Source organism: Phocoena sinus, chromosome 17 (assembly GCF_008692025.1).
Source record: "Phocoena sinus isolate mPhoSin1 chromosome 17, mPhoSin1.pri, whole genome shotgun sequence".
Classification (NCBI taxonomy): Eukaryota; Metazoa; Chordata; class Mammalia; order Artiodactyla; family Phocoenidae; genus Phocoena; species Phocoena sinus.
This window is the reverse complement of record NC_045779.1, coordinates 64263884-64290543: the sequence shown is the minus strand read 5'-3', so window position 1 is coordinate 64290543 and position 26660 is coordinate 64263884. Positions and strand designations below refer to the sequence as shown.

The following is a 26660-nucleotide window of genomic DNA, read 5'->3' as shown; positions in this document are numbered from 1 at the left end:
ACCACAATGCTACTCTCAAATTTCAAAAAAGTCTCAATCACTTCTGGCAGCCTATTTTTTTCCTTAGTTTTAAAAATACTCTACATTTAGCATTTATCCTCTGGTTGGTCCAAATTCCCTGATTTCTTTGATTTAATACGGTTTCCCCTGATTTGCATTTTTGTTCTCTCCCACCCATTTTAAAGAAGAACTAGGGTCCAGAGTTAGATACATTACATACTTCCATTGAGGAATCTTTGGCACAGTGGACACACCATATTATTACATCTATTAAAAAGTTATTTGTTCAGATTTGTCATAAAAATGTGAAAATTTTATTCTATGTACAATAATGTACACAAATTTAAATAGGTCACCAAAGAGACCAGAAGTAATTGAAGAGGTATATTTACAGTAGCACATCACAGTAAACGGAAAACCATTCACAGATTCAACATTGATACTGTTTTTGTGCTTGGTTACACACTGAAGTGAAGCGTATTACTCCATTTTGGATGAACTGAATTTTAAACAAATACCTCAATGATTAGTAGATGCTGTTTTAATCAGTATCATCATTAATCAGTTCTTCAGCTGCTGTGCCTGTGTGCTGAATCACTCCATCTCTTTCTCTTTGGGCGTCGTCATCACAGTCTGAACTGTCGTCATTCAATTCCCTGTCAGATTCAGCAGCAGCTTCTCTTACAGCTTCCTCTGGATTTTCATTGGGTGCGATAAATCCATTGTTGTTAGATATATTTGAATTATCCTTGATATCATCTTCAATGTACACTTTTTGATGGCACATTGGACAAGTATCTTGAATGTACAGCCATTTCCGAAGGCAGAGTGCGTGGAAATAGTGATTACACGGTGTAATACGAGCAGATGTTGTAAACTCATGATAGCAGATTGCACATACATCATCTATTTCTTGTAGGCGGCTCCCTTTTATTTCAGGAAGTGAATTAATTTTATTTACAGCAGTTCTACGATTCATGAATGTCTTCCAGCCATTTTTTGCTTGTAAATAGATGTTAAAATAGGCATGTAAGCACATCATACAAGCCCGAATTTTACTTCCTGACTCAAACATCATAGTATAAGCCCCATTTCCAAACATTACCACTCCAAATATAAATTCAATAATATTGCCTGTTGAACGAACATAGTAGACATAATCATCAAGCTTTTCCCAGAGGACATTATAGTAGCCATCAATCATGAATAACGTATAAACAGTGAGAGAAACAATTACTTTTAAGCAGAGTTCCACACAAAAGGCTGTAACTGCAAACAACCATGTATTTAGTGCATAGTGATGCCAAAGAACGTAACTGAGTATAACAGGAAGAATAAACAGGCAAGCAGAGACAAAGAGCACAGGAAAATGTCTACGAAAAGATGACACATGAGAGGCACTGAGAGACATTAATACAGGGTCTGTCATTCCGTGGATGAAATGCAGGACTGCTGTTAATAAAAGGCACATGTTTCTACTTAAGCGAATAAGTCTCTCTTCTGGTCTTAACCCACTTAAACCAGTCTGAAGAGCCAAAATAAAAAATAAAACAGGTGCTACAAAGCCAAGCCGCCTGTCATCTTCTTCAGTTGATCCAATAAAGGCCAATATTCCAAGACCCAAATAATGGGCTATTGAGGATATTACAGCACTCATGCCCAGTACAGTGAGTGTAGAATCACATCCACTAATTATAAGATTACAAACGAGGTCCCAGAAATCATCCCAAGAAATAACGAAGGAATCAGTTTCATTTGCCATCCTTAAGATGTACATTAATACCGTAGCCTGAGCTGTAATTCTTGTTAGCCAAAAGACTCTCAGTACAACTGGGAAACGAATCCTCTTCCATGTGTCCTCCATTAATAACTGTAATCCATAAATTCGATACATGTGCCTTACTAAAAGATAAACGTATCTTGTGGAATAATAAAACCACTTAAGTTTCACTGCCAAGACAAGCACTGTATTTAACGTGAGAATCAAGGAAGAGGTAAAAACTAAAGTCTCTCGGATGTGTAATGGTAGCTCTGTGATTAAGCCTATTACAGGAACCAAGAGATCCAAAATAATTAACTGTGAATAGACGGAATGAATTTGGAGTAGTGTAATGTATCCAATTCCAAATGTTAGCTGTAGAACGATGAGTGCCATCCACAGCGAGGGCCCTTTTCGAGGAAGCAGCTCAATTCCAAAAGCTGATGTGTTGTAGGCACCATAGAAGTCAATGTGCAAAGCAGCATAATAATTTACCAACACTGAAGTTGCAGCTAATAGAAAGGCTGAGCTGTACATGTAAAACTTGAAAAGTGATCGCTGTGACAAGATCAGAACAATACTGGATACAAATATACCTAAAAAAAAAAAGAAAGGACATTCGAATGAAACATTTTTAAAGAATGTTTTTTCCACTAACAGTTATGATATTCTTCCTTTAGTAAGGAAGTATGAATATTTTCAAACTGATGAATGTTAAGCCTGAAGACAGTTTAGGCTTAAAGGCCAATAAATGTTTTTTGTAAAGTCAAAGTTCAACAGGACAGATCAAACATATTATATTATCCTTAAAAATCCTACCCCTTATTTTCTAATTTCCAAAGTAATTCAAGTAGTATTATATGTCCAGACACCAAATTACTAAATTATCTTCAAGATGAGTTTGTCATGATATACAGTTTAAGAAGTTTGAAACTTGAAAGAACATATTCAATTATTAAAAATATTTAAGATAATTCCATTACAAAAACATTAAGAATTAAAAGTAACCCAAATGGAAAACTTGTTCCTATTAAATCTGAGATTTCTTTTTCTCAAACGTGTTCTTTAGGAAATCAAGTTTAAGTTTCACACTTACCCCTAATTCCTCCTTTTACTCAAACTGAACTCCTACTGGCTCTTATTTTTCCTGCTCCTTAAATTTGAGCATTCTCCTTCAGGTCCAAATTCACTTTTTTTCTGTACATACTTTCCTCAGATACCAGACATTTCCTCCAAGTTTCCTTTTTCCTGTATGTTTGAATCTTTTTCTTCAAATAGTCAACCCTTTTTACTGTTCTTCAAATTACAAAAGTAACATTCAGAAAACCACAACATGTTTTAATAAATCTTCCCCCACCCCCCTCTGTAAGCAACCAATGTGTAGTCTGTTGTGCATCCAGCACCATCTTTTTTGGTGCTCTGACAAATTTTTAAGTGAGATTACGATAAACATTATTATCCAAGGTTTCAGCTATGGGAACCACACCCAAATATTCACCTACTTACACTTCTACATTACAACTGCAACACTCAAAACTTCTAAAACCTACTGAACCTACTCTCGCCTCAAACAGTTCCTCCTCGCGATTTCCAATGTCAGTCAGAGGTACCATTGTTATTCTCCTAACAGCACCTCTAGCCCCTCATCCTCAAACTCTGACAATCAGTGACAAATTTTACTAATACCTATACCTCCCTTTTCTCAGTGACACCCACCTATTAGTCTGTCTCTGAAAACTCTCTCATCCAAATCCATCTACAAGCCATCACCAAACTGCCTTTCTTCATGTCTCTGCTCAAAATACTGCAGCAGCTCTGAAATTACTATCAATTAAAACCTACACTCCTTGTCCTAACATTCAAGGACCCAATTTGCTTTAAAGTAATAATCCTCCCAACACACACACCAATGCGCCAGATTTCTTTCCCAAACATACCCCTTCTTCTCTGCCATGATTACAGCTGTATTTACATTCTTCTCTTTGCCTGGCAGAACGGGCCCATCAACTTCCCAAATCCCTGACTGTTCAAATCCTACCCATCCTACAAACCCACTTTTCCTGATGCTGACTGTTCCTTCAGCACATCTACAGAACTTGGCGAAACTCCTAATACTCATACACCACCTGACACTGAAGTTTGTAGTTATCTGAGCAGGTACCTACTAGCAAGCAAGGATCCTACCTTTTACATCTATAGATCCCGAAATATTTTGTAGAAAATAAAATAATTGGGGAAATAAACGTTTCTGTTGAATTCTGTGTTCTATTTTTAAAGGCAACCATAAAATACAGCCCACTTGGAAACTGAAACCTATGAAAAGGTAAGACAAAGCTGAGAAATCGGACCTTGGAGTACCGAAAAAGTGACAAACTCCAAATTAAACATCCATCTATCCACCTGATTTCAGCATGCAACCAAGACCAACACTGCATAATACAATAGAGCCATTCCACAATCTACTGCAGTTAAAAGCAAGGGCCAAGTTCCTCCAAATGATGACTTTGCCCATAAACTTAAAATTTTATCCTGTGCCTATTTGTCAGGTCATTTGTGAAAAGGACAACAAAAGAAAACAATCACCTGGAAGATACATCAGCCTCTGCACAAGAACCACCCAATTCGCTGAACAAGTGGGCCACTAATAATCCTCCCAAAGAGCCCTTTCAACAGAAAATGGGCTTTTTTTTTTGAGCAGGTTTAGAAACCCTTCCTGTGGAAAGTAACAGGAAATGGAATTTACTCAGCCACCATATGCCATATGTAATCTTACTTTCTCTACACAGAAAAACAAAAGTATTTTTTCCTGAAACAAAACTTAATCTCCTAAAATGCATCAAAACAAAACCATGATAACGTCAGTTCTATTATATGTTACTTTTTAAAAGGGAGAAAGTCAAGCAGGGACTGTAAATTATTTTTAACTTGCTATTCACAAAGTGGTACATTAATCTTTACCTGTGAATATTCATGAACTTTGCTGTAACTTATAACCAGATCTTTTTATTCTAATAGCTTTTTCCCCCGATGCTTATTTTTACACAGATTAAGGAATTATTTGGGTTTTAGAAATACTTCTGGACAAAAGAGAGTGTGATAGACAAATAATGTAGTGAGACTACAACCTCAAAGTTTGGATGTCTCCTAGCAAGTAACAATCTGATACTTTTTTTTTTTTAAAGTAAACACCCCTAAAGTTGATTTGTCTCCATTTCATCTTTTTTTAAAATTTATTTATTTTTATTTTTGGCTGCGTTGGGTCTTCGTTGCTGCGCGCGGGCTTTCTCTAGTTGCGGTGAGCAGGGGCTACTCTTCCTTGCGGTGCACGGGCTTCTCATTGCAGTGGCTTCTCTTGTTGCGGAGCACGGGCTCTAGACGTGCAGGCTTTAGTAGTTATGGCATGCGGGCTCAGTAGTTGTGGTGCACGGGCTTAGTTGCTCCCTGGCATGTGGGACCTTCCCGGACCAGGGCTCGAACCCATGTTCCCTGCTTTGGCAGGCAGATTCTTAACCACTGTGCCACCAGGGAAGCCCCTGATACTACTCTTTCTTGATTAAAATTATTCCCCAAGATTTAATAATGACCAAACATTTCAAGAATAGTATAAAATTATTTTAATTTTATTATTATTTTAAATTATTTTAGTTTTTAAAATTCTTAAATTTTTCCTTTATACTCATGTTCCTGTGTATGGAATGTAGAATCAGCTCTCATTTCACAGGGAAAAAAAGTCAACTTTCCAAGTCTCTCAAGTAATATTCCCTCTCGTGGCCTTTGGGAAGTGTCAATAATATCAAAGTTTCATTGCATTTTCACAACTTCAGACATGCAACTCTTGATATTTAACCTGTAGGCCTAAGAAAATTAAGCCCCAGGACAGTTTCCTCATTAGGATTTAAGAGTGACCTGCAATAAGTAATCAAGGCTATATATAAATGCTACTTTATAAAGAAAAATCACCTTGGGACAGTGGTGCATAGAATTAACTGGAATCACAATTCAGGGATCCAATTCTTCAGTGATTAGAGAGCTTCACTAAAGTGCTCAAGGTAGGAAAACGGCAGGTATCAAAATGAATTTAGAGCTTTGAAGATATACATGAACTCAATTCATGAAAGAGTTCAGGGCCTTTTCAATTTGGATTACCAAAAATGAGCAAACAAAACAAGCTGAAAACAAAAAACAAACCACCATGCATGTCACACAGCAAAGTGTTTAATTCTTTTATGTGTAAAGTCCATTCATACCCTTAACCTTTCTGGAAGTTGGGGACTAAAAATTAGAAGGAAATAAGACGTAACTCCCCAGGTACCTTAAATACCTTTAATATAAAATCTAAAGCAAGCTGTGGAAAAACATTTCAATGCCTGACAGAATAAAGATGGAACAGTACAAAAATGTTTTAACTACATTACTCCCAAGGGAACCATATGGAATGAAATATAGAACAAAGTAAATAAAACATCTTGGGATGTACATATTGGGATGTCAGTCTGTAGGTGTACCTGACAAACTATAGCATAAAGAAAATTTTTCTATCAAACTCTTACTTTAGGTTAAAAAAAGGGTATTCTAAGTTTTTTATTAATAAGATAAATTTTGCTTTTAAATTAAATTTTTATGTTTATTAAAAAGAAATATATGAACATGATTTTTTTTAAAAGTTCAACCCTATAGGTATTAAATGAAACGTTAACCAAGTTTTGCATAAATAAGCACACATTCATGGATAAATACTTGTTTTTGCTTTTTACCCAAAGGAGATCTCATTATAATAGTGGAGTTTTTTAACCTTTTCTAAAAATTACATTTCTGATTACTCATCAAAGAGGGCACCTTTCGATTTACTGACCATTCATGTTTCTTCCTCTGTGAATTGCCAGTTTATCTTTTGCTCAATTATTTACGGAGTTGTTTTTCCTTATTGAATTGTAGTCATTTAAAAAATATTCTGACTACAGACTCTTTGTAGTTATCTGTAATGCAAATATCTTCTCCAGATGTGTGGCCGCTCTTTTCACTTTCTGATGCTGGCTTCTGATTAACGGAGGTTTTTAATTTTAATATCATTGAACTTATCAATCATTATTTAATACATTTGCTTCTACATATTTCTAAAGAACTTTTCCCTTACTCTAACCCTAAAAAAAAATTCTATATTTTCTTCTAAAACTTTTAAAGTTCTGCTTTTCACATTTAGATATTAATCCACTTAGAACTATTTATATATATTTTATAAATTTATTTATTTATGTATTTATTTAGGCTGTGTTGGGTCTTTGTTGCTGCACGCGGGCGTTCTCTAGTTGCGGTGAGCAGGGGCTACTCTTCGTTGAGGTGCACGGGCTTCTCATCGTGGTGGCTTCTCTTGTTGTGAAGGACGGGTTCTAGGTGCAGGGGCTTCAGTAGGTGTGTCACAGGCTCTAGAGCGCAAGCTCAGTAGCTGTGGCGAACGGGCTTAGTTGCTCCACGGCATGTGGGATCTTCTCGAACCCGTGTCCCCTGCAATGGCAGGTGGATTCTTAAGCACTGTGCCACCAGGAAGTCCAAACTATTTATATATTGATGTGAGGTAGGGATCCAGTATAATTTTTTCCACATGAATAACTAAATAACCACTAACTTAATAGTCTGTATTTACCTCAATGTATTGTGTATTTCCAATTCTACCTCTGAAACACATCAAGTTTCTCTACATACATGGGTGGTCTGTTTCTGGGCTTTCTATTCTGTGCTATTTACTGGGCTATTTGTCCACCTCAGTAGTTCTCAACCAGGATCAGTTTGCACACCCTCCTTTCCCCTCCAGTCGTCTGGCCACAGTCCCCACGCCCCCACCAAAGAATTATCCCATCCAAAATGTCAACGGTATCTCTGCTGAGAACCCCTAAGGCTATCCCAATGCAGTCATAATTACTACTGCTTCACTTCGTTTTTACACTTCACAGGTTTTCTGAGTTCTTTCTACAGCACCAAAAATAACTACCTCATTGTTTTCAACAACTTCATTGCATGGCTGAAACTGATAATATTGTACAATGAACAGATTCTCTTTCAATAGACATTTAGATTAACAATTTGTTTTTGTTTTGTTATTACCAACAATGCTGCAATGAATATCCTTGCCAACAGTTTTTGCACAACTATTATCTTCAGGCCAAGTTCTCAGAACTGGAATTGTGAGTCAAAAGGTATACGATGAATTTTAGTTGATAGCACCAAATGGCTTTACAGAGAAATAACACCTTACAAAAATTGTTTAACTTCATCTATTTCCCCATACTTCTGCCAAACTAGTTTTTATTCAAACTTTGAATTCTTCACCAATCTCCTAAGTGAAATTTTGTTTTAACTACATTTGTTAAATTATAAATAAGGCTGAGTAATTTTTGTTTTGCTTATTGACCATGTGCATTTCATTTACTGTGAAATGCTTATCCTGGGCCCATTTTTCTCTGGGAGTATAAGTTTTTCTTATTGACAGAGTAAAACTTTTATTAGTACTTCAACTAAATATGATGCAAATATTTTCCCCTTAATGTGTCATTTTTAAGAACCTTTGTAAAAAAAGAATTTTTTCATAAAGAGGTTTTTCATTTTTATGTACTCAAATTTACCCTTGTAACTTCTGGATTTTCTTTTATGTTTAGAAAGGACTTTCCACTTCAATGAATTGTCATTATATGAGTAATACTATTAAAACAAACTCCTATGCTTGCATTTTCTGCCTTGGATTTAGACTTGTTAATTCAGCATTACGCTGCACTGGGCTGCATTTCATTTAGCATTGAACACCTCCTAAGAATAGCTTAATATTCTTAAAAGTTATATATATTGTGATATGACCTTATTTGGATCTCCAAAATGAGATGCTTTATATTCTGACTTGCTGAAATTCTCTTATTAGTTTGATACCAAATAAAAGTATAGTAGTAATAGTTTTTTGTAGGGGTAGGAGACAAAATTCTTCAGACACTAAATAAAACTGGATACAGAATAGATTTCCATGTTTACAATTCCATTTTAAGGAAAAAGGTGAGTGACAAATTTTGAGATTTATATACAGTAGCACAGAGAGGTCTACAATTATTAAAAAACTAACCAGATAGAACAATTGATTTCAACCATCCTTTGGTATCTTTTACACACAAACCTGTCACTTTCAATAACAAATAAGATGCTTCATCGAATGGTCCTCAAATAGTTAAGACATTTGTTTTTATTCAGGATGAAATTTTTTACCACCAAAACCAGTTTTTAATAATTTTATCATTCTTACAAATGTCATAAATTAGCATAATTACACTGCCATAATGTGAGGAGCAGTCAAATGATAGATTGGGAAAATATTTTGTATCTCTCATAAAGTCTGACCCAGAGAATACTCTGGGATCAAAATTTTCAAATAAACAGCACCAACATTTTGCTGATGACTTCCAAAAACTGAAATATCTGTAACACAGTATGGTCTTAATTGAAGTATTAAAAAAATTTTTTTAAGCTACCATTTACCAGTAGCTAACAATTAAATGGCCCTTACTAGGTTCCAGGTACTGTTACAAGAACTTATGTCCTTATTTATTGCCCTTAACACTCTATAAGAGAGATACACCATTATGATCCATCTTTAAAAAGGTACCGATAAGAAAAGGGAGGCACAGAGCAGGTGTAACTTGCCTGAGGTCACATTCTTCTTTAACCTCTCAAATGCAAACTTCCATGATTTACTACAAAAATAAGAAGCATGGATATAGTACAAGGAAAACACCAGATTACTTTATTCAGTGTTCTTAAACTACAAAAGATTTAACTAAAGAAAATACTCCTTTAAAGCTCCCTAGCCTGAAGCTCAACTCTGAGCACACTGCATTAAAGCACCTGGTCCCCAAGGGGCTCTCAGAGGCTCTGTAGTTACATGCCAGAAGAACACTCAAGACAGTGGCTACACTACTGGCAGAATGAGTATGTGAATCCTCTCAAACCCAGTTCTGTTTTGGTTTCTTTTTTCCCAGCTCCTCCACCATGGCCTCCTCCCTCCTCTCAAAGCAGAAGCAGGGAAAGCCCCTCCTACCACCCTCAAGTCCACGTTACAATACATTTGGTTATTCAGTGCCCAAAACAACACGTGGTAATCCCAAATTTCATAAAGTTCCCTAGAGCCTCTGCTCTCTCTCTAGCAAACTCTCTCTTCTCCTGTGGGGTTCAGGAATAGAAATGATCAGTGTTCTCCATTTCTCAGTCTCCCCAACCCAGGAGTCAGCACAGGTCTTGACTGCACGCATGTCATCAATTAACGTGGAGAGGTACCGTGGGGAGGGGTTGGGATCTATCAGGCTCAGCTGGGACCACCTTTCTATAATGAGACAAGCAACTGCCTGTTAATTTATGATCATAATGAGTGACTTCTAACTGGCAGGAATAAAATGCTTTCCCAACAGGTCCCCATTCTTATTAATTTCATTGTAACATTATTTAACTAACCTCACTTGTATTCCCTGACTATCAGAATTAAACGAAATATGTTAAGTACAAAACATTAAAGCTAGCTAATGTTTTTTATTGTGGTATAATCAATAGATAACATTATATTCGTTTCAGGTGTACAACATAATGATTCGCTATTCCTATACATTGGAAATCACACAGCTCCATTTCTGCCACAAATAAGAGGGCATTACATTTTGCAGTGGTAAGCAGGATGGCTGGGATTAAGTAGCTGGTGGGTTACTGAGAAGTCTTGTGCTAAAGAACATCACGTTCACATCTGTTAGTTTTAAGATCTAGCATATAATCATTATTATAGCATTCTGTATCTGGACTGCAGCTGTACTGAGGAGGAAGACGAACCATGCCAGAAGATTGTTAAGCCCAGGTGCTGGCAACCAATTACTTGCTGTGTATCAAAAGCAAAACACTTAACCTCTATCTCTCAGTTTCCTCATTTGTAAAATGAGAATAACACCACCCACCCTCCTTTGAGGGATTTTTGAACGTTAGGTTAGATAATACCAGTGAAAAGGCACTGCAAAACTAAAGTACCAAACAAATGTAAAGTGTTGTTATAAACAAAACTCAACATTACCACTTTTTTAAAGAGTAGGAATAAAGCAGCAACAGATGGCTCCTAATTCAGGCTTGGTAAGGATCTCACCATCAGCTCGTCCTCAGCAACACTTCAAAAGCACAGCCTCACTAAAAACTAACACAAGAATTACCTCATCAACAAAATTTGCCACGTTTCAATTACTCAAAAACTTCTTTTAAGTGTAAATCCTCCTCACTCTGGTAATGCAAGTGAAAATGGGGAATGAAGTATAAGATTCTTTTAACACTCCATTCATATGCAACCAAGACACTGATTTTCAAGTCTTATCATTTCCTAGCCACGTTTTTATAACCGTTCTCAATACCTTCTTCTCTATTCATGGAAAATTTTAGGACTCGTTATATAAGTATCGCCTTCTTCGTGAGGATTTTTCTAACAGTTTCAAGGTTTGATATTCTCCTTCGTTTGGATATTTAAATGACAACATACGAGTACCCTGCATTTTGGAAAGGGGGAAACTGAGGCCCAGGCCTCGGCACGACGAGCCCAAGGTCACACACGGCGAGATCAAAAACGTAAGCAGAGTTGCTGTTTTTCCAAGGCTGTCGCATAGAACGCGGTCAAGCACTCATTCCCCTAGAGAAACAGCAGGCACAGAGCCGCATGCTCACACCTCGCTGCTTTCTCCCCGCCCTCGCTCAGAGGCAAAAATGAACAGGAGACTGACTCGCAGGGAGGACCACTCCGCTGTCAACTCTGAGACGAATGTCATCTCCTCCTCCCGTCCGGCCCGCAAAGACGCCCCCAGGGGGGAAACGAAACTAGCGCGCGCGCGCGCACACACACACACACACCACACACACACACACCACCGCCTGCGCGCGGCTGCCCTCTCCCTCTTGCACGTCTCGGCCCGCGAAACTAGTACGTACACACACACACACACACATACATACACACACCCCACGGCCTGCGCTCCGCTGCCCTCTCCTTCCTGCACGTCTCGGCCCGCGGAGCCGTCCCCGGACGCAGGCTACCCCGTCCCCCTCACCAAGGAGCCGGAGGAAGATCTGGAGCCCGATGCAGAACCGGCTTTGGCTGGAATCGTAGGAGTTGAAGATGGCGTCGATGATGTAGAGGCAGGGCACCCGGAGCGCCACTTCGAGCGCCGCCCAGACCTGCTGATGGGCCATCCGCACCTGCTGCTGCGGGGGCCCCAGCGCCGCCATAAGCCGCTGCCACACCGGGGCTGGGCGGGCCGGGTAGAGCCGCGCGGGGCAGGGTCCGGGACGGCGGCCGGGGGCGGAGGCGAAGGCGGGCGACTCCGCCCCCGCCCTCCCTCCTCTCGTGTCTCTCTCACGGCCCGCCCCGCCGCCCGCTCGCGTCTCTCGAGCTGGAGCAGGCGGCGGAGGCAGCAGCGGCGGCTCCCGGGAGGCCTGTGGGTGCCGGTGTTTCCGGCCGGCTATGGTCTGGCCCCTCCTCCCTCCACCGCCTCCCCCGCCCGTGGAGCCACCATCTTGACCTCGCCCGCCCGCCTCTGCAGTGGGTGCTGTTGCCAGGCCCGGAGGCTGCTCCCGCGGTCACGCGAGACCGCGGAAGCCGCGCGCCGACGCTCGCGTCATAATACGGCGCTAGGGGCGCTCCCCTCGCGGTCACCACGCTCGGCGTAGCAGACGTCCCTATCGTTGCCATGGTTTCCGCCCATCTCCGGAGCCGGGGCCGCCTTTGCTGCTTTTGGCACCACCCAGTGGCGCAGGCGCTGTTGGGCAGCCGCGCCCTCCAGCCTCAGGGTGGGCGCCTCACCCGCAAGGGCGTTGGCGTGTGAGGCAGTCACTGCTTCCTCGGGAGGGAATTATTAGCTGCTTTATTAGAGCCCATTAAACGTCCCATAAACATGATTCAGAACTGCTTGGCAGGAGGAGAGCCAAAGGGCGCCGCCTGCCAGAGCTACTCCACTCCACCGGGAAGCCGGGTCTGAGCGGTCGACCTTCCGGGGAAGATGCTACAAGGCCGCCTGTCGGAGGCGTCGCTGCGTGCGGTGTATGGAGCGGGCACCCTTCGTGGTATTGGGCTTGGAGTGGTAGGCGCTACCGAGAAAAACATCCCTCTCATCTCTTTGCACATCATCCTTTCTATCTACTACCCGATTAGGCAGAACTGCGGACCGTGGTCGGCCACATTATACTAATGCCAAGGGCAAGAACCCTTTTTTTTTGGTTTTTTATTTATTTTTGGCTGCGTTGGGTCTTTGTTGCTGCACTGGGGCTTCCTCTAGTTTCAGCGAGCCGGGGCTACTCTTCATTGTGATGCGCAGGCTTCTCATTGCAGTGACTTCTCTTGTTGCGGAGCACGGGCTCTAGGTGTGCGGGCTTCAGTGGTTCTGGCACGCAGGCTCAGTAGTTATAGCTTGCGGGCTCTAGAGTGCAGGCTCAGTAGTTGTGCTGAACGGGCTTAGTTGCTCCGCGGCATGTGGGATCTTCCCGGACCAGGGCTCCAACCAGTGTCCCCTGCACTGGCAGGGGAATTCTTAACCACTGGGCAACCAGGGAAGTACCAAGAACTCATTACTAATGTGACTTAAGGGCAAGAACTCTGACTGCTGTCTTTGTTTCTAATCTTTGAGGTAAGAACACACAGTCAGTGCCTTCTTTCCTTCTCAGGGCAGAAGAGGCCATACTTTTTTGTTTTTGTAGAGGATCGGAACATGCCACCCCAAAATATGTTACTTTGACATGATTATTTTGAGCTGAAGACAGTTGAGAAACAGCAGGAACAAACAAAAAGCTCCCCAGCTCAACACTTCCCTCCTTCCCATTTGCCTGAAAATAGGACATAAATTTCTACTGGTAAAGGTGTCTCCCTCTCCCTTACCAAGAAGAGGACGACTCTTAGACTCAATCACTGGCAAAGCTTATTAAGCTAATCCTTATCCATTAGTTTCCCCCCATACATTCACCTTCCCACAGTCTGCCACCCCAAAAGCCTAAACCCCTTTTCCTTTATCACTTCTCTACAATGCATTGTTCTTTGTTAAGATGCTATATAAGCCCCGAATTGTAGCCACCTCTTTGAGTTATTCAACACTTAGTTTCTCCCGGACGTATGTGCATGGCATGAGTTAATAAACTCTTGCGTTTCTCTTGTTAATCTTTATTTTATTGGTTTAATTTCCAGGGCCCCAGCCACAGAACCTAGGAAGGAAAAGATTTTTGTCCCTCCTCTACATTTTCTTGCCTATCCATGTTTTAATAGTTTCTGATCTTAATTTGATGCACAAATTTTATTAGTATAAGAATTTCTAATTAAAACTAAATTCCACCTTGGGCCCAGAACTTTCAGGAGTGGTGGCACAGTTATCTTACATATGACTTCAAGCATGTCTCTTTAAACTCACTAGGTCTCACTCTCCCTATCTATAAAATGAAGGTATGAATAAGATCCTGGCAAGTACTTTAAAATACTACCTTAAATCTAAATTTACATTAATGAGGTAGTTTTTAGAATGCTTTTAGGGATTTTTAAGATAAAAGATAAGCTTTCAAAGAAATAGCTGCAATTCACTGAATCTAATCTCTTTGGCTTCTACATTGATATGAATGTTGCACAACTCAGGTATATATTAAATTGAGTCTACCCAGAACAGTATGTGGGGTAGCTGTGTGTGTGTGTGTGTGTGTGTGTGTGTGTGTGTATTCATAAATTACCCATGTTCAAAAATAACAATCTGTTCATTTGGCTTTAATGGTTCAGAAGCCTTTTAGTACCTCTAAAAAGCCTTTAGATGTAGAATGTGTAAAAACTAGTTTCAATTTTCGGTTGATATTTACATCAGCCAAGTCTTTGTTACACGCAACAGGAACTGATTCTGGGCTATCTTAAGCAAAAAGGGAATTTATTAAAGAATTATTTTAATTATTCTTCAGAATTTCAGGTTCCAAGAGTGACTATGCAATTGGTCAAGCTTATTGGACCATGTATCTGTACCCAAGCTGTACCAGAGGGCAGGTACAAGCAGCTTCCTTAGTGGGAGAAAGCAGCAGGAAACAAGCACTTAGAATTACCCACCCCAGCTCTCCCTGCCAACGTATTTTGTATTTCCTTCAAATGGAAGGTGGGGATGCTGGAAGAAGGGTAGGTATTGATAGCCCCAAAAAGGATAAATACATACCATAACTTTATCTCAGACCTTGGGAACTACTTGGAAAATAATCTCTGATCCTAAATTACTTTATAGTTTTTCTCATTCATTAAAGTAAATTTCAGATGTGCTCGTGGAAATTCAGCTATTTGAATTTTCTCGCTTTGTAAATGCCAAATGAATAGGAAGATTCTGTTGTTGTTTAGTTAACAAAGGAAACATGAGAGAATATAGTGGCATTTGGAGTCAACGTTGAGTACATACTGACTGACTTTGGTTCATTCATTCATTCATTCATTCAACATTTACTGAGCACTTTCTATATGCCTGGCAGTATGCTTACCCACTTCTGCTTCTCACTAGTTCTCTGTCTCTAGACAATGTACTTAAGCTCTCATCTTCAGTATCCTCATCTGGGAAAAAGAGAAAAAAAGGTTAATAATGTCAGATAAGATACAAAACATATAACATGTATTATCCAATTTAATCCTCCACAAACCTGTCCAAGGACACAGGCAATTAAGAGTGGCAGGTTTCTAACTCACACTTTTCAGATTCCACAGCCTAAGATCTGATCCTCTGCAAGTAATTGCTCATGCTTGTTACACAAATTAAAACAACATGTTTTAGGTACTTAGTATGGTATGTGGTAAACAGATTTTAGGAGAAATACTCATTGGAACCCCTATGATACATACTGTGTTAGTACTGTGAAGATACTGTTTATTAGTGTGGGTTGTTATATGTGATAACCATTCAGTAGTACTGAATTTATATTAGGATATAAATATATGATAGGCTCAAATATGTTAGTCATCTAAGGTGATGGTTAAGAATAATCTGAGGGATTAGATACTGCTGAGAGGAAGAGTACAAGTAATACTAAGTGAAAAACATCTGTCAAGGCAGGGAGCCTAGAGAAGATGGATATAGTATCCCTCGGACAGACGGGAAATATAGGATCCTTCACCCTGGACAGGATCCTGTCATCCAGGCTTCTGATAACCACTTCTCATTTCATAGCTACACCCAAATGAGTAGAACAAAAGCTTCAAGGTGAAAGATACAATATTGCAAAGATGTCAACTTTACCTTATAGGTTCAATGTAATTCCTTCCCCCAAAAAAAATCTCAGCAGGACTTTTTTCAAAAAATTGACAAGCTGATTTTAAAATCCGTAAGAAAATGCAAAAGGTCAAGAATAACTAACGCAATCTTAAAGAACAAAGTTGAATGATTTACAGTATCATATCAGGTCTTATTCTAAGGCTCTAATTTAGACAAGATGGTATTGGTGGTACATGGATAGAAAAACTGACCCATGTAACAGAAGAGAAAGTCTAGAAATAGACCCACACATATACAATCACCAGATTTATCATAAAAGTGACACTACAGTGCAGTGGAAAAAGGATGATTTTTTTAAAAACAGCACTATAATGGGACTCTATGGATACTACCTAAGGACAGCATATAACTTAATGGTCAAACACAGTACAGGCATTCTCCCTAAAATTAGGAACAATTTAACATTGTATTAGAGGTGAGGGGCTGGGAATAGAGCAAGTTAAAATGCCAGAAGCTTTCCTTTTTAATCAAGACTTAGCTGTTTTTCTTGAATGAATGCTCCTTAGATTGTCGCAAGCCTTTAGTTTCTAGAATTCTGAAAAGGTTGATTTTGACAATTTTTGCCAGTGTTCTCATTGCTTTTTATGGAAGAGCCAGTTTTTGGAGGTCCTTATCCTGCCATTTTGGAAGTTGCCCATTTTACTCCTGATATTGGGTAGGGAAGTATCAAAGAGACGGCCTAGCGGACGCAATGAGTGTGAAGTACATTCCTTTCTGCCCGCATTGTCAGTAACTCCACTTCCTCCTGATCAGGTTCAATTACTCCAGCCAGGATGGTGATTCGTTCCTGTCTGCTAGCCTCTTGGCACAAGGAGCCTTAAATTACTGGGAAACCTCAGTAGGTTAAAGTTTAATGGATCTATTGATTGTGTCTCCTGATGAAACAGTTCCCCTGATAGGAAGCAGCCCTCTAGAGCCGGGGTCCCCAACCCCCGGGCCTGTTCGGAACCGGGCCGCACAGCAGGTGAGCGGCTGGCGAGTGAGCAAGTTTCATCTGCCTCTCTGCATCGCTCGCATTACCGCCTGAACCTTCCCCCTCGTCCGTGGAAAAACTGTCTTCCACGACACCGGTCCCTGGTGCCAAAAAGGTTGGGGAGCGTTGCTCTAGGGCAGAGTTGTGGGGATGGGAAGCACATGGATCAGTGGACACAGAAAGTGGGTGTATTAATTTCCTACTGCTGCTATAATAAATTACCACAAACTTAGTGGTTTAAAACAACACATTTATTCTCTTAAATTATGGCGATCAGAAATCTAAAATCAAGGTGTCAGCAAGGCTGCGTTTCTCCTGAAGGCTTTGGGAGAGAATCCATTTGCCTTTTTCAGTTTCTGGAGGCTCTGCCTACATTCCTTGGCTCATGGTCTCTTCCTTACATCACTCCATCCTGCTTTGGTCATCAGATCTCCTACTCCTTGCTCCCATCTCCCTCTTACAAGGACCTCTGAGATTATACTGGGTCCACCTGGATCATCAAGGCTATTCTCCCCATCTTAATCACACCTGCCAAGTCCCTTTTACCATGTAAGATCACATATTCACAGGTTCTGGGTATTAGGACACGGATGTATTTGGGGGCCATTATTTAGCCTACAAGGGGAATTCTACCTTTTCATTCCCAGACTTGCATTTTCTGTCCATACTGGACATGGCACTATATAATGAGTTTGATTTAGTATACTGAGTCCTGGTGGACGGCATCCCATCTTCACATCTTCCAAGCTTTTGCTGAAGTTTCAAAAGGATTTTTCACCACTCCACCGGGCCAGCATTTTCTAGGTTCTGGAGTATGTGATAGGACCAGTGAACCCCATGGTCATGAAACAGTCCTTTGCTGTAAAGTAGGTCCCTAGGTCAAAGGCAATATTATGCAGGATACATATTGATGGATCAAACACCTGTAAGCCCTTGGACAAGTAGTCTAGCCAACATCTTGTGGGCAGGAAAGGCAAACTCATACCTGGAGACAGGAAGATTCTAGTAAAGGTCAGTCACTGTCCTTCCAGGATAGGAGCCCAGTGTAATCAACTTGCTACCAAGTAGCTGCTTGGTTTCCTTGAGGGATGCTATTGTATCAAGGGCTCAGTGCTGAACATGAGGGAGTGGCCACTTGGTGAGTGGAAGCCGTGCTGTTGGCCTCTTGCTCACCTGCATCCCTGGGACATGACAACGTACATGAGCCCATTGTGCCAGTACTAGGACAGCTGATGGCTGCGGTTGCTGAAGTACTGGCCAAGTCTGTTTACCTGGTTGTTGAGTGCCTGTTCTGTGGTGGATTATCCTGGTAGGCATTGTCATACAACACAAAGTTCTTTACTCATGTGCCGAATCCCGCAGATTTCTCCACTGCTTCTTCTCCAGGCTTCCCTGTCCCTGATCTAATCTTTTTCATGCCAGGCCCCTGATCATCTAGCCAACTTATTTGCCACTTCCCAAGAAGATATATTCTTACTTCAAGCCACTTCTTTTTCCACACAAAGTGGATGACCAGGAATACTGCCCCAAATTCTGCCTTTTTGGAGAATTCACCTGTCTTTTAACAGCGCTCCTGATTTGGGCTATAGGGCAGAAGTCTATTTTAGTTTTGAACCCATATTCCAATAAACCCACCGGTGAACTTAGTTTGGGCTTTTTTGTCCTGAATCAGCTAGACAAAATAGCCTCTCAAGCAGCCGCAGTTGTGAACTGAGGGAGGGACCCTGGTTCAAGTGTTATACGTATGATATGGGAGTCTGGACCATCTACCTATTCATCTCCCCCGGCCCTACTTGTCACCGATCCCGGGTGTACCGCTTCCACCTTATGATGGATCGACTTGGTGGGTCTGACAAAACCTAGCTCACGAAGGGTTACTTGATGTCCCATGAGATGCTCAGTTCCTACCAAGGCCCATCAGCATGCAAGGAGCCATTTTTGAATGACGTGTGGTTCTCCACTGCAGATGCTTTGGCCTTGCTACAGAACCTAGAAGTCTACCTTGCGATTCTCCAGTTGGAGCTTGCCATAAACTCCCATGGCTGCTATGCTTATCACAGATACTCTTGTCCCGTAGAATCTCCTGTATTGAATGGCCCATGCAATATGGCTCATTACACTGCAGCCTGTACCTGCTACAGAGCCTTTATGTGCTCTGGATCCCACTGAAGACTGGCAGCCTTCCAGTCACCCAGTATATGAGTCGGAGCAGAATTCTCAAGTTCTGAATTCCCACAAAGAAGCCTGGAGCTTGGTGTGCATTCTTGGTGGCCAATTATTGATAAAATGAGTGAGATGCAAAAATTTGTTCTTTGCTACGAAGGAGACATCTTGACATTCAAGCAGACCACTGGACCCTAAAAATTTCACTGATGTAAAAGGTTGCTTATTCTTATTAGTGATTATTTCCTATCCTTGGGAGTATAATATGCTAGCTACTTATTGTTTACCTGGCCCAAGTAGTAATGATGGCATGAATGTAACAGGTCAGTGTGACATTCTGTGGAAGGTTCAGATGGTCTAGATCTCTTCAGACTATATTATGATAGAGGGTGGGCAAGTACTGTTCTCTGTCCTATATGAATGCAAACTGCTTCCCATCCCACACCCTCAGCACCCAGTTCAACAGACTCTCACGGCTCCTGTTGATACATGTAGGTTAGGTCCTGCATCTCCTTTGGCACATAGGCCCATTTGAAGGTGCTGAAAGTAGACACACAAAGTGAAGGGAAAGGAGCTGCAGGACAGCTGCTTCACCATGGTGCCGCAGAACTGCTTTGTTTTTTCCATAAAGTTTTGCTACTTTTATTTGAATTTTGAAACTGTACGTTTAGCTTTGATCTTAAAATTCAATTACTAAAAGAAAAAAGGGAAACTAGGACAGTCTATCCATCTGTATCTACCTACCTACCTAATATGTGTGTGTTATGCCAAAATTCAGTTTTAGCCTCATATTCAATATTTTCTACTTACCTTGGATTCAACCTTGACCTTTAAAAACCCAAAGAGACAAATACCTATTTTCTTACTGTTTCTGGCCTCTCTGAAATTGTGTGTGATTGTTGGTCAGGAAATCTTGCAAGTTATTATATCTAGTCAGAAAGATATCATTGCTAATATTTTAATATTCATTTTATAATATAGGTAAGCATTCTAAACAATTGTGGCAAGAAATTGTTATGTGCTTTACATGTTGAAACATTGTGTCAGCTGAAGTATGTATATTATTGCTAGAGTGAATTTCATCAAAAATAATGATTGTGAAAGCTAGTACATTTACGTCAAAACAATTATTATAAACTTCTAAATAGTTTTTAAAAAATTGACAAAATTTATGAAACAATGGCCCTCAAGGCATCGGACATAGGCGATGAAGAGCAATGGTCCATGAGAGGTGGAAAACAAACCAGGTGAGCTATACAATTGCTCCAACTTACAGCCTGGAGAAGTTTTCCAGGCTGTGGCACGAGGATGGAGTGGAGGCCAGCAGTCTGACTCCCTGAGGTGAGGAGGTGAGTCCTGGGAGCCCAAGTAAGTAGAGTTCACAGGGTGGAATGCCAGGGAGGAGAAAGCCGCACACAAAGGGAACTCCAGAAATCTGGTGACCGTTGCCTTAAAAGTTTTCAGCTGAGTAATGATCAGCCCACATGACAGGAAACTACCAAAAGCCAACAAAAGACCCATCAGAAAGGATTATAGGAAAAAATACTCAGAGCTCACACCACACAGGGTGGTGGATAATTCCTGTTCCTACATACAGCAAGAGTGGAAAATCTCATAATTCACAAGGCGTCAGAGAACGAAGAAAGGTCTTGCTTCAATAATGGAAAAAAATTAATCCTAGACTATATGCTGCTCTAACAAATGCTTAAAAGCAAGACTCAAAAAGATCAAACTGTTTCCTAGTAACCTAACTGTATTCCAGAACAAAACTCAAAAATGCTTTTAAAAATATGAAAATAGTTTTAATCATTTAAAATAATAGTTTAGTTTGAAAATGACTAGATTTATGGCTTGCCCATGTGAAGTGGCTGCACCTTGAGGCTGTTCAGAGTGACATATACTGGGTTTCTTCTCACACGTGTGCCCAGGGTGGAAGAAACTGAATTAAAAATGCTTTTTCTGGGCTTCCCTGGTGGCGCAGTGGTTGAGAGTCCGCCTGCCGATGCAGGGGACACGGGTTCGTGCCCCGGTCCGGGAAGATCCCACGTGCCACATAGCGGCTGGGCCCGAGAGCCACGGCCGCTGGGCCTGCGTGTCCAGAGCCTGTGCTCCGCAATGGAAGAGGCCACAACAGTGAGAGGCCCGCGTACCACAAAAAAAAAAAAAAAAGCTTTTTCTATATATTTGTGTCTCATCGTTTTAAATTTCTGTTTGTACATTTTAAATATATACATTATATTCGTGTATTAATACATGCATGTAATTTATTAAAATTATGGAGTGAATAAATAGAGCAGCTCACGGTTGAGGGAGTTTGATAAAATCATTATTATTGTTTTTAAATCACAACTTCTCCATCAAGTGGGTACATTAATCAGCAACTAATACTAATGCCCGCAAAGGAAGCCTTTAGAGCTTTTACAAATTCCTGGATTGAGTTTGTAAGGACGCCATGAGCCTCCTGACCCCTTCAGTCTTTTTTCCTTGGTTCCACTAAATGTCTCTTCCAGGTCAGGCCATCCAGCAAGTGCTTGGAGAAAACTGTACTGTAAATGGATATACTCAGGTGGAGAAGAGGCTTAAGGGACCCTTATTCTCTCCCATCACACGTAACTCTGCGCACTCTCTCTCAGCTTAGGCATCCCTGCTCCTGCCTTCCCAGCCACCCTCTCCACCTCCCAGAACCCAGATCCTACGTGTGCCTGTAAAAACCCCCTTGTTTCTATATGTGCACTTAGTACACAGTACTGACACTGCTTCATTTGTGTCCATGTCACCAGATGGTGATTCCATTGTGGGCAGGACTCAGGTTTACTCACCTTTACGTCCCTGGCCCTCCGCACAGTGCCTGATGGGTAAATTCACAGAACATCCTAATAAACCAGCGAATGGCTTTCAAAATAAAGTCATTCTGCTGTAAGTAAAGCAGATGTGCAGCAATCTCTCACAGCCAAATTGGGAAATGGTAGTTCCCCTCATACAAAGACTGAAATATCCACGATATACCAGTCACTGTGATGACAGTTAACGTATGTTAACTCATTTAAACCCAACAACTTTCTTTCAGGATATGTTCAATTGTTAACTCCAGCATACAGACGAGGAAACGAAATCATGAGAGATTCATGACTTGCCTCAGGTCACATAGAAAACAGAGGAGCCAGGAGCTGAATGAGTGGAACCTAAATGCCACAAAGGCAGAGCCCATGTCAATCTTCTTTCCCCACTAACACTCAGGGCCTGATACGTATAACAAGTTGAATGAGTTCATTTAGGTGCACGTGACATCAGCCGCCTCTCCCACAGCTTATGGCAGGAAGCTAACTCCTCAGCCCCTGGACATGCGGCTCCCTGACTTATCTTCCTCCCTGTTTCTCCCCCTGGATTGGCTCAAGCTCCGCCTGGCATCTTTAGCTTGAGGAGAGGATGCTGTAGGCACAGGTGTGAGAAGAAACCCAGTGTGTGAAATGAAGGCAAAGGCAGGAAGGCCGTTCTGTGGGATGGGAATGGAATCTAGGAGGTCCCCTCTGCAGGGTCACATGATAGCCAACATTTCCTGGGGGCCTACTCTGCACTAGACACTCTTCTTTTTCATCCTTACAGCGACCCCCACCTTCAGGACATCTCTCACTGCTGCTGCTGTTCCAAACTGATCTAATGGCCACGCCCCAAACACTCTGAGCTTCCAAACTCTAGCACCTGTTAGTCTCTTCAACCAGCATCTGACTCCACTTAACAAAATCTCACCCTGTTTTTAAGAGCCAATTCAAACACTAGCTCTCTGAAGACCTCCTCATTCACTTCTCAGCTTTTTTTCCTTCCCCACCTTTACACTCCTACAACGAGCTATCACTCGTACGGCACTTACTGCGTTCTGACTCTTGCAGCATTTGTGTTACGTCTGTTGCTAGCTTGGGAGCTCCTCAGAGACGGTATCTAATGCCTCTTCATATTTCCTGTGGCTCATGTTGATAGTAGGCATTTAATATTTCCAGAACAACACAAGCAACACCAATCCTGTCCTTACTGGCACCGCTGCAAGAGAACAAGCAGCCCAGCCCAACCGCAGCCAGACAAATGCCAGGTACAATCAAAATCCTGATAAAGCCACACTTTACCTTTTTCCTTTTTTTGGCCTCGCCACACGGCTTGCGGGATCTCAGTTCCCCTACCAGGGACTGAACCCAGGCCATAGCAGTGAAAGCCTAGAATCCTAACCACTGGGCCACCAGGGAACTCCCAAACTACACTTTTCTGTATTTCCTTCATGAGGAAAACAAGCCCAGATGGCTTCAAAGTGCACCAAAACAAAGGTCTGAAAATTGATTCTCGACAATTAGTCATCCTAAAGGTAAACAGTGATTCCTTACATGTAGTCATTCCAACAGTAAACAATGGCACTGGCAGACAGCCATAAAATAAGGGGAGGCTTGGAAAACACAGTATCTCACATTCCTTAGAGCTCCTTATGTTGGCCCTGATGTTCTCGGCCAGGGAAGGAAGATGGAAAGGGAGCCTGAGGCCTGTAAAAATCTAAGATTTCAATTCAAACTTTAAAAATGAGCTAGCAATTGGCAGCTACTGCACTAGCTAGGGCTGGAAATCTAGTTTCCCTGCCCTGTCATTTAAAGCAGTCATTCTTAACACTTTCTCTACTACAATAAACCTAAGACACCCTCCCCGCACCTACTCATTGAAGAATGCTAAAGTAGACGAATGGAGGTAATTTAGAGTAATTTTTGTCCTCTTCCCTCCCTAATTCAGTCAGTCATAATAACCAAGCAGCACCACTTGAATGCCTTGCTTTGGACCCCAATGCTCAGACTCATTGATTTTACTTCTCAAATCCATTCACCTCCCACTGCCACCACCCTGGTCCGAGCCACCATGATCTCATGCCTGAACCGCCACAGAAGCCTCCTCGCCCGTCTCCCTGCTTCCATCCTGGCCCCACTCAGGTGAGTTTTCATACTGTAGCTGCAGTGATTTTGGAAACAGCACTGCGTCCTTCACTCTAAAATAACCAATGCCCTGTGTATAACCATTTATTAGGTGACAGCCATGTGAGACCTTGCCAAGAATCCCTCATTTTGCAAATGAGAAAATTCAAGGCCAAAGGAATACTGGAACAACGTACCCCAGGTTAGATAGAACTGAGGTCAGAATTCAGAACTCACGATTGCACAGCCAGGCCTCATTTCAATGAGCCACACTACTTCTTCCAGATACGTAGCTCATTCTGTAGGGTGTTAATGGAAGACAAATGAAATAATATGCCTTGATTTAGAGCCTGCTTTTAGGGCAACAAAATATTAAAATAGATTACCAGGAGACAAGAGGGGTGAGGCCCCAGCCTGAGTTGATGCTTTAAGGGTCACTCACACGTAGATCCTCCTGTCTCAGGATCCACCTTCTCTAGCCAACTAGAGGACAGGGGCGGCATTCCAGATCCAGGACTATGTGATCCACGTGGGGAGCATAGGATTTCACTGGTTGGATGTGCAGGATTTGCGTCTTCCACGGTTTCCCGTACACCTGTTGAAGAAGAGTGGCAATTCGAGTTTCTGCAGCTTCTGCCCACCTTTGCCACTCCGGCTTGGTGGCAGCTGACAGCATTTTTCTCCTAGAATCACTGGCAGCTCCATTTTTCAACTGGTTGGTGATCACTTGCTGAGGAGAAGACCAATACTCCTTTTCCATTTCACTGCTTCCAGGAGGCTGGAGAGTCTTCCCTGGGAAAGATTCCACATTTTGGTGAATATGCAAAATGCCTCCAGCATCCTGTCTTAGCGTTTGGCAGGCAATGGGCCAGCCTTCTTCAGAGCTGGGAATAAGCCCCAGGTTCACCCTGTCCGCAATGTTTGAGAGCTTCAGTTTTCTGTTATCCCCAAAGTGTATCTGGCATCGATCAGCTACTCCATTGAGCTCAAGGTTATTTCTCAGAGCAACTACAGCATAGGGGTTCCACTCGCAGGCATGGACGAAGGCTGCACCAGCATGAACTAGGAAAGGCAAGGTAAAATAACCAATCCCTGCATACAGATCCACCAGCACTTCTCCAGCACAGGGCAGCGATGCCACACGAAGCTTCTCAGTGATGTTTCCGAAGGAGAACATGCACTGGGTCACGTCAAACTTATATCGGATCCCATTATCCACATGCTCCACCCAGCCATGGTCGCCCAGCAGCAGATTCACTGCTGGAGTTCGAGTGCCATCCGGTGACACCCGCCCTCGTTTGGCCAAACGCTGGACGCCAAGTGCCGAGGCAACCGTCTCCCAGAGTTCTGGTTCCAAGTTTCTCCATTGCTTGGCTTGGAAACAGTCTTCACTCAGCAACAAGAGGTCGCCATGTCGTTGCCAAGATCGGGGCAGATCAGCCTCCAGCTGAGCTGACCACGTCACTCCGCGGCCCTCTACCCAGCGACTCACCTCAAGACGCAGCCTCTGGGCAGGTGAACAAGCCTGGGCCTTCTTTGAAGGAACAGGATTCAGGAGCTGCGTTACCACACAGGTGCTGCCTGGAGCCACACGATTCCTCAGCTCCCGCAGGTGCTGCTCAGTGAGGGCCTCTCCCAGCACCGGTAGCGCCACGGTGCCATCCGGCATCTTTTCCACACGGTGCTGTCTCTCCAGGAGTTCCTGCTTCTCGAGATATTCCCTGTATCGCTGGGTAAACCGAGGTTCAGTCACAACTGCGACAACAGCCGCGGACTTCCCGCCTGTTCTGTCCATGTTGCTGGCCCCGCATACCCTGCGATTCCCTCCGATTCCCTCCGCGAGACTCGGAGACCTCTCACCTCCGTCCGCACATCCAAGCCTCAAAGCCGGAAGACAGGCGCGTACGCCGCTGGCTGGGGCCGGAAGTGACGTTAGACCGGCAAGGCGGAACTATATGATATCGCGCTCGTTGATGAATGGCGTCGACGTTGCCGTTGCCGTGTGAGGCCGCTGCCGCCATCTTTGTTGTGGCTAACCGTTACTTGTTCCTGCCTAAGGGGAAATTAATAACAAGAAGGAATTCTGCCGGCTTAAAAACTTCAAATTAGATGGTATCCTCCAGAACCCTCAGATACTCTCTGCAATGCTGCTCACATATCAAAAGAAAGAAGTGAACCTGGAATGATGCAATGAATTTGGAGAAAGCCTTCCCTTAGTCCCGTGCTGCACCTAAATCTGGCGCCTAAATCTGGCACCTAAATCTCAGCCTGAGATGGAACTGTTCCTTTGGCTAAACACATTCTAGGGACACCAGTCTCCTTTCGCTTCCTTTATAAAATTGGCCAAACCTTTTCTTGTGCTCTTGCCTTTGTACTTGCTGTCCCCTTTGTCTGAAATGCCCTTCCCCTAGAAAATACAGTGGCTGGTGATTTGTCTGAAGGTCATCTTCTTGTGAGGCCTTTATTAAACACTCTCTTCCCTCCACATTATGCCTATTTAACACTGTAATTTC

The 26660-nt window shown here is 42.2% G+C and overlaps 2 protein-coding genes across 6 annotated transcripts; both read right to left on the bottom strand.

The window, feature by feature from the left end:
- Window positions 1-96: 96 nt before the first annotated feature.
- RNF139 (ring finger protein 139) lies at window positions 97-15378 on the bottom strand. 3 transcript variants are annotated; one of them, XM_032609626.1, is made up of 3 exons: window positions 11857-11949; window positions 10842-10958; window positions 97-2355 (listed from the first exon to the last, which is right to left on the bottom strand). In XM_032609626.1, the coding sequence occupies exon 3, from the start codon at window positions 2294-2296 to the stop codon at window positions 542-544; it is 1755 nt and encodes a 584-aa protein (XP_032465517.1). In that variant the 5' UTR covers window positions 2297-2355; window positions 10842-10958; window positions 11857-11949; the 3' UTR covers window positions 97-541. The 3 variants fall into 3 exon arrangements, with proteins under 3 accessions (XP_032465517.1, XP_032465516.1, XP_032465515.1); XM_032609625.1 differs by lacking the exons at window positions 10842-10958; window positions 11857-11949 and adding an exon at window positions 15287-15378; XM_032609624.1 differs by lacking the exon at window positions 10842-10958 and having other exon boundaries at window positions 11857-12341.
- On the bottom strand, window positions 13235-26039 carry TRMT12 (tRNA methyltransferase 12 homolog). Of its 3 annotated transcripts, none has more exons than XR_004346402.1 (2): window positions 24534-26032; window positions 13235-15356 (listed from the first exon to the last, which is right to left on the bottom strand). XR_004346402.1 is itself a non-coding variant. In XM_032609627.1 (2 exons), exon 1 carries the CDS (start codon window positions 25940-25942, stop codon window positions 24623-24625), a length of 1320 nt encoding a protein of 439 aa, XP_032465518.1. In that variant the 5' UTR covers window positions 25943-26032; the 3' UTR covers window positions 23038-24446; window positions 24590-24622. The 3 variants fall into 3 exon arrangements, 1 of the variants encoding a protein (XP_032465518.1); XR_004346401.1 differs by lacking the exon at window positions 13235-15356 and adding an exon at window positions 21421-24446 and having other exon boundaries at window positions 24534-26039; XM_032609627.1 differs by lacking the exon at window positions 13235-15356 and adding an exon at window positions 23038-24446 and having other exon boundaries at window positions 24590-26032.
- Between the last annotated feature and the right edge of the window lie 621 nt (window positions 26040-26660).

What these genes read in the sequence shown, in the direction of transcription:
- TRMT12 (XM_032609627.1), bottom strand. Translation starts at nt 25,942, where the DNA reads ATGGACAGAACAGGCGGGAAGTCCGCGGCTGTTGTCGCAGTTGTGACT.
- RNF139 (XM_032609624.1), bottom strand. Translation starts at nt 12,034, where the DNA reads ATGGCGGCGCTGGGGCCCCCGCAGCAGCAGGTGCGGATGGCCCATCAG. An exon ending in GATCTTCCTCCGGCTCCTTG is followed by an intron (nt 2,356 to 11,856) that starts GTGAGGGGGACG and finishes TTTTTTTTTTAG; the next exon opens with GTATATTTGTATCCAGTATT.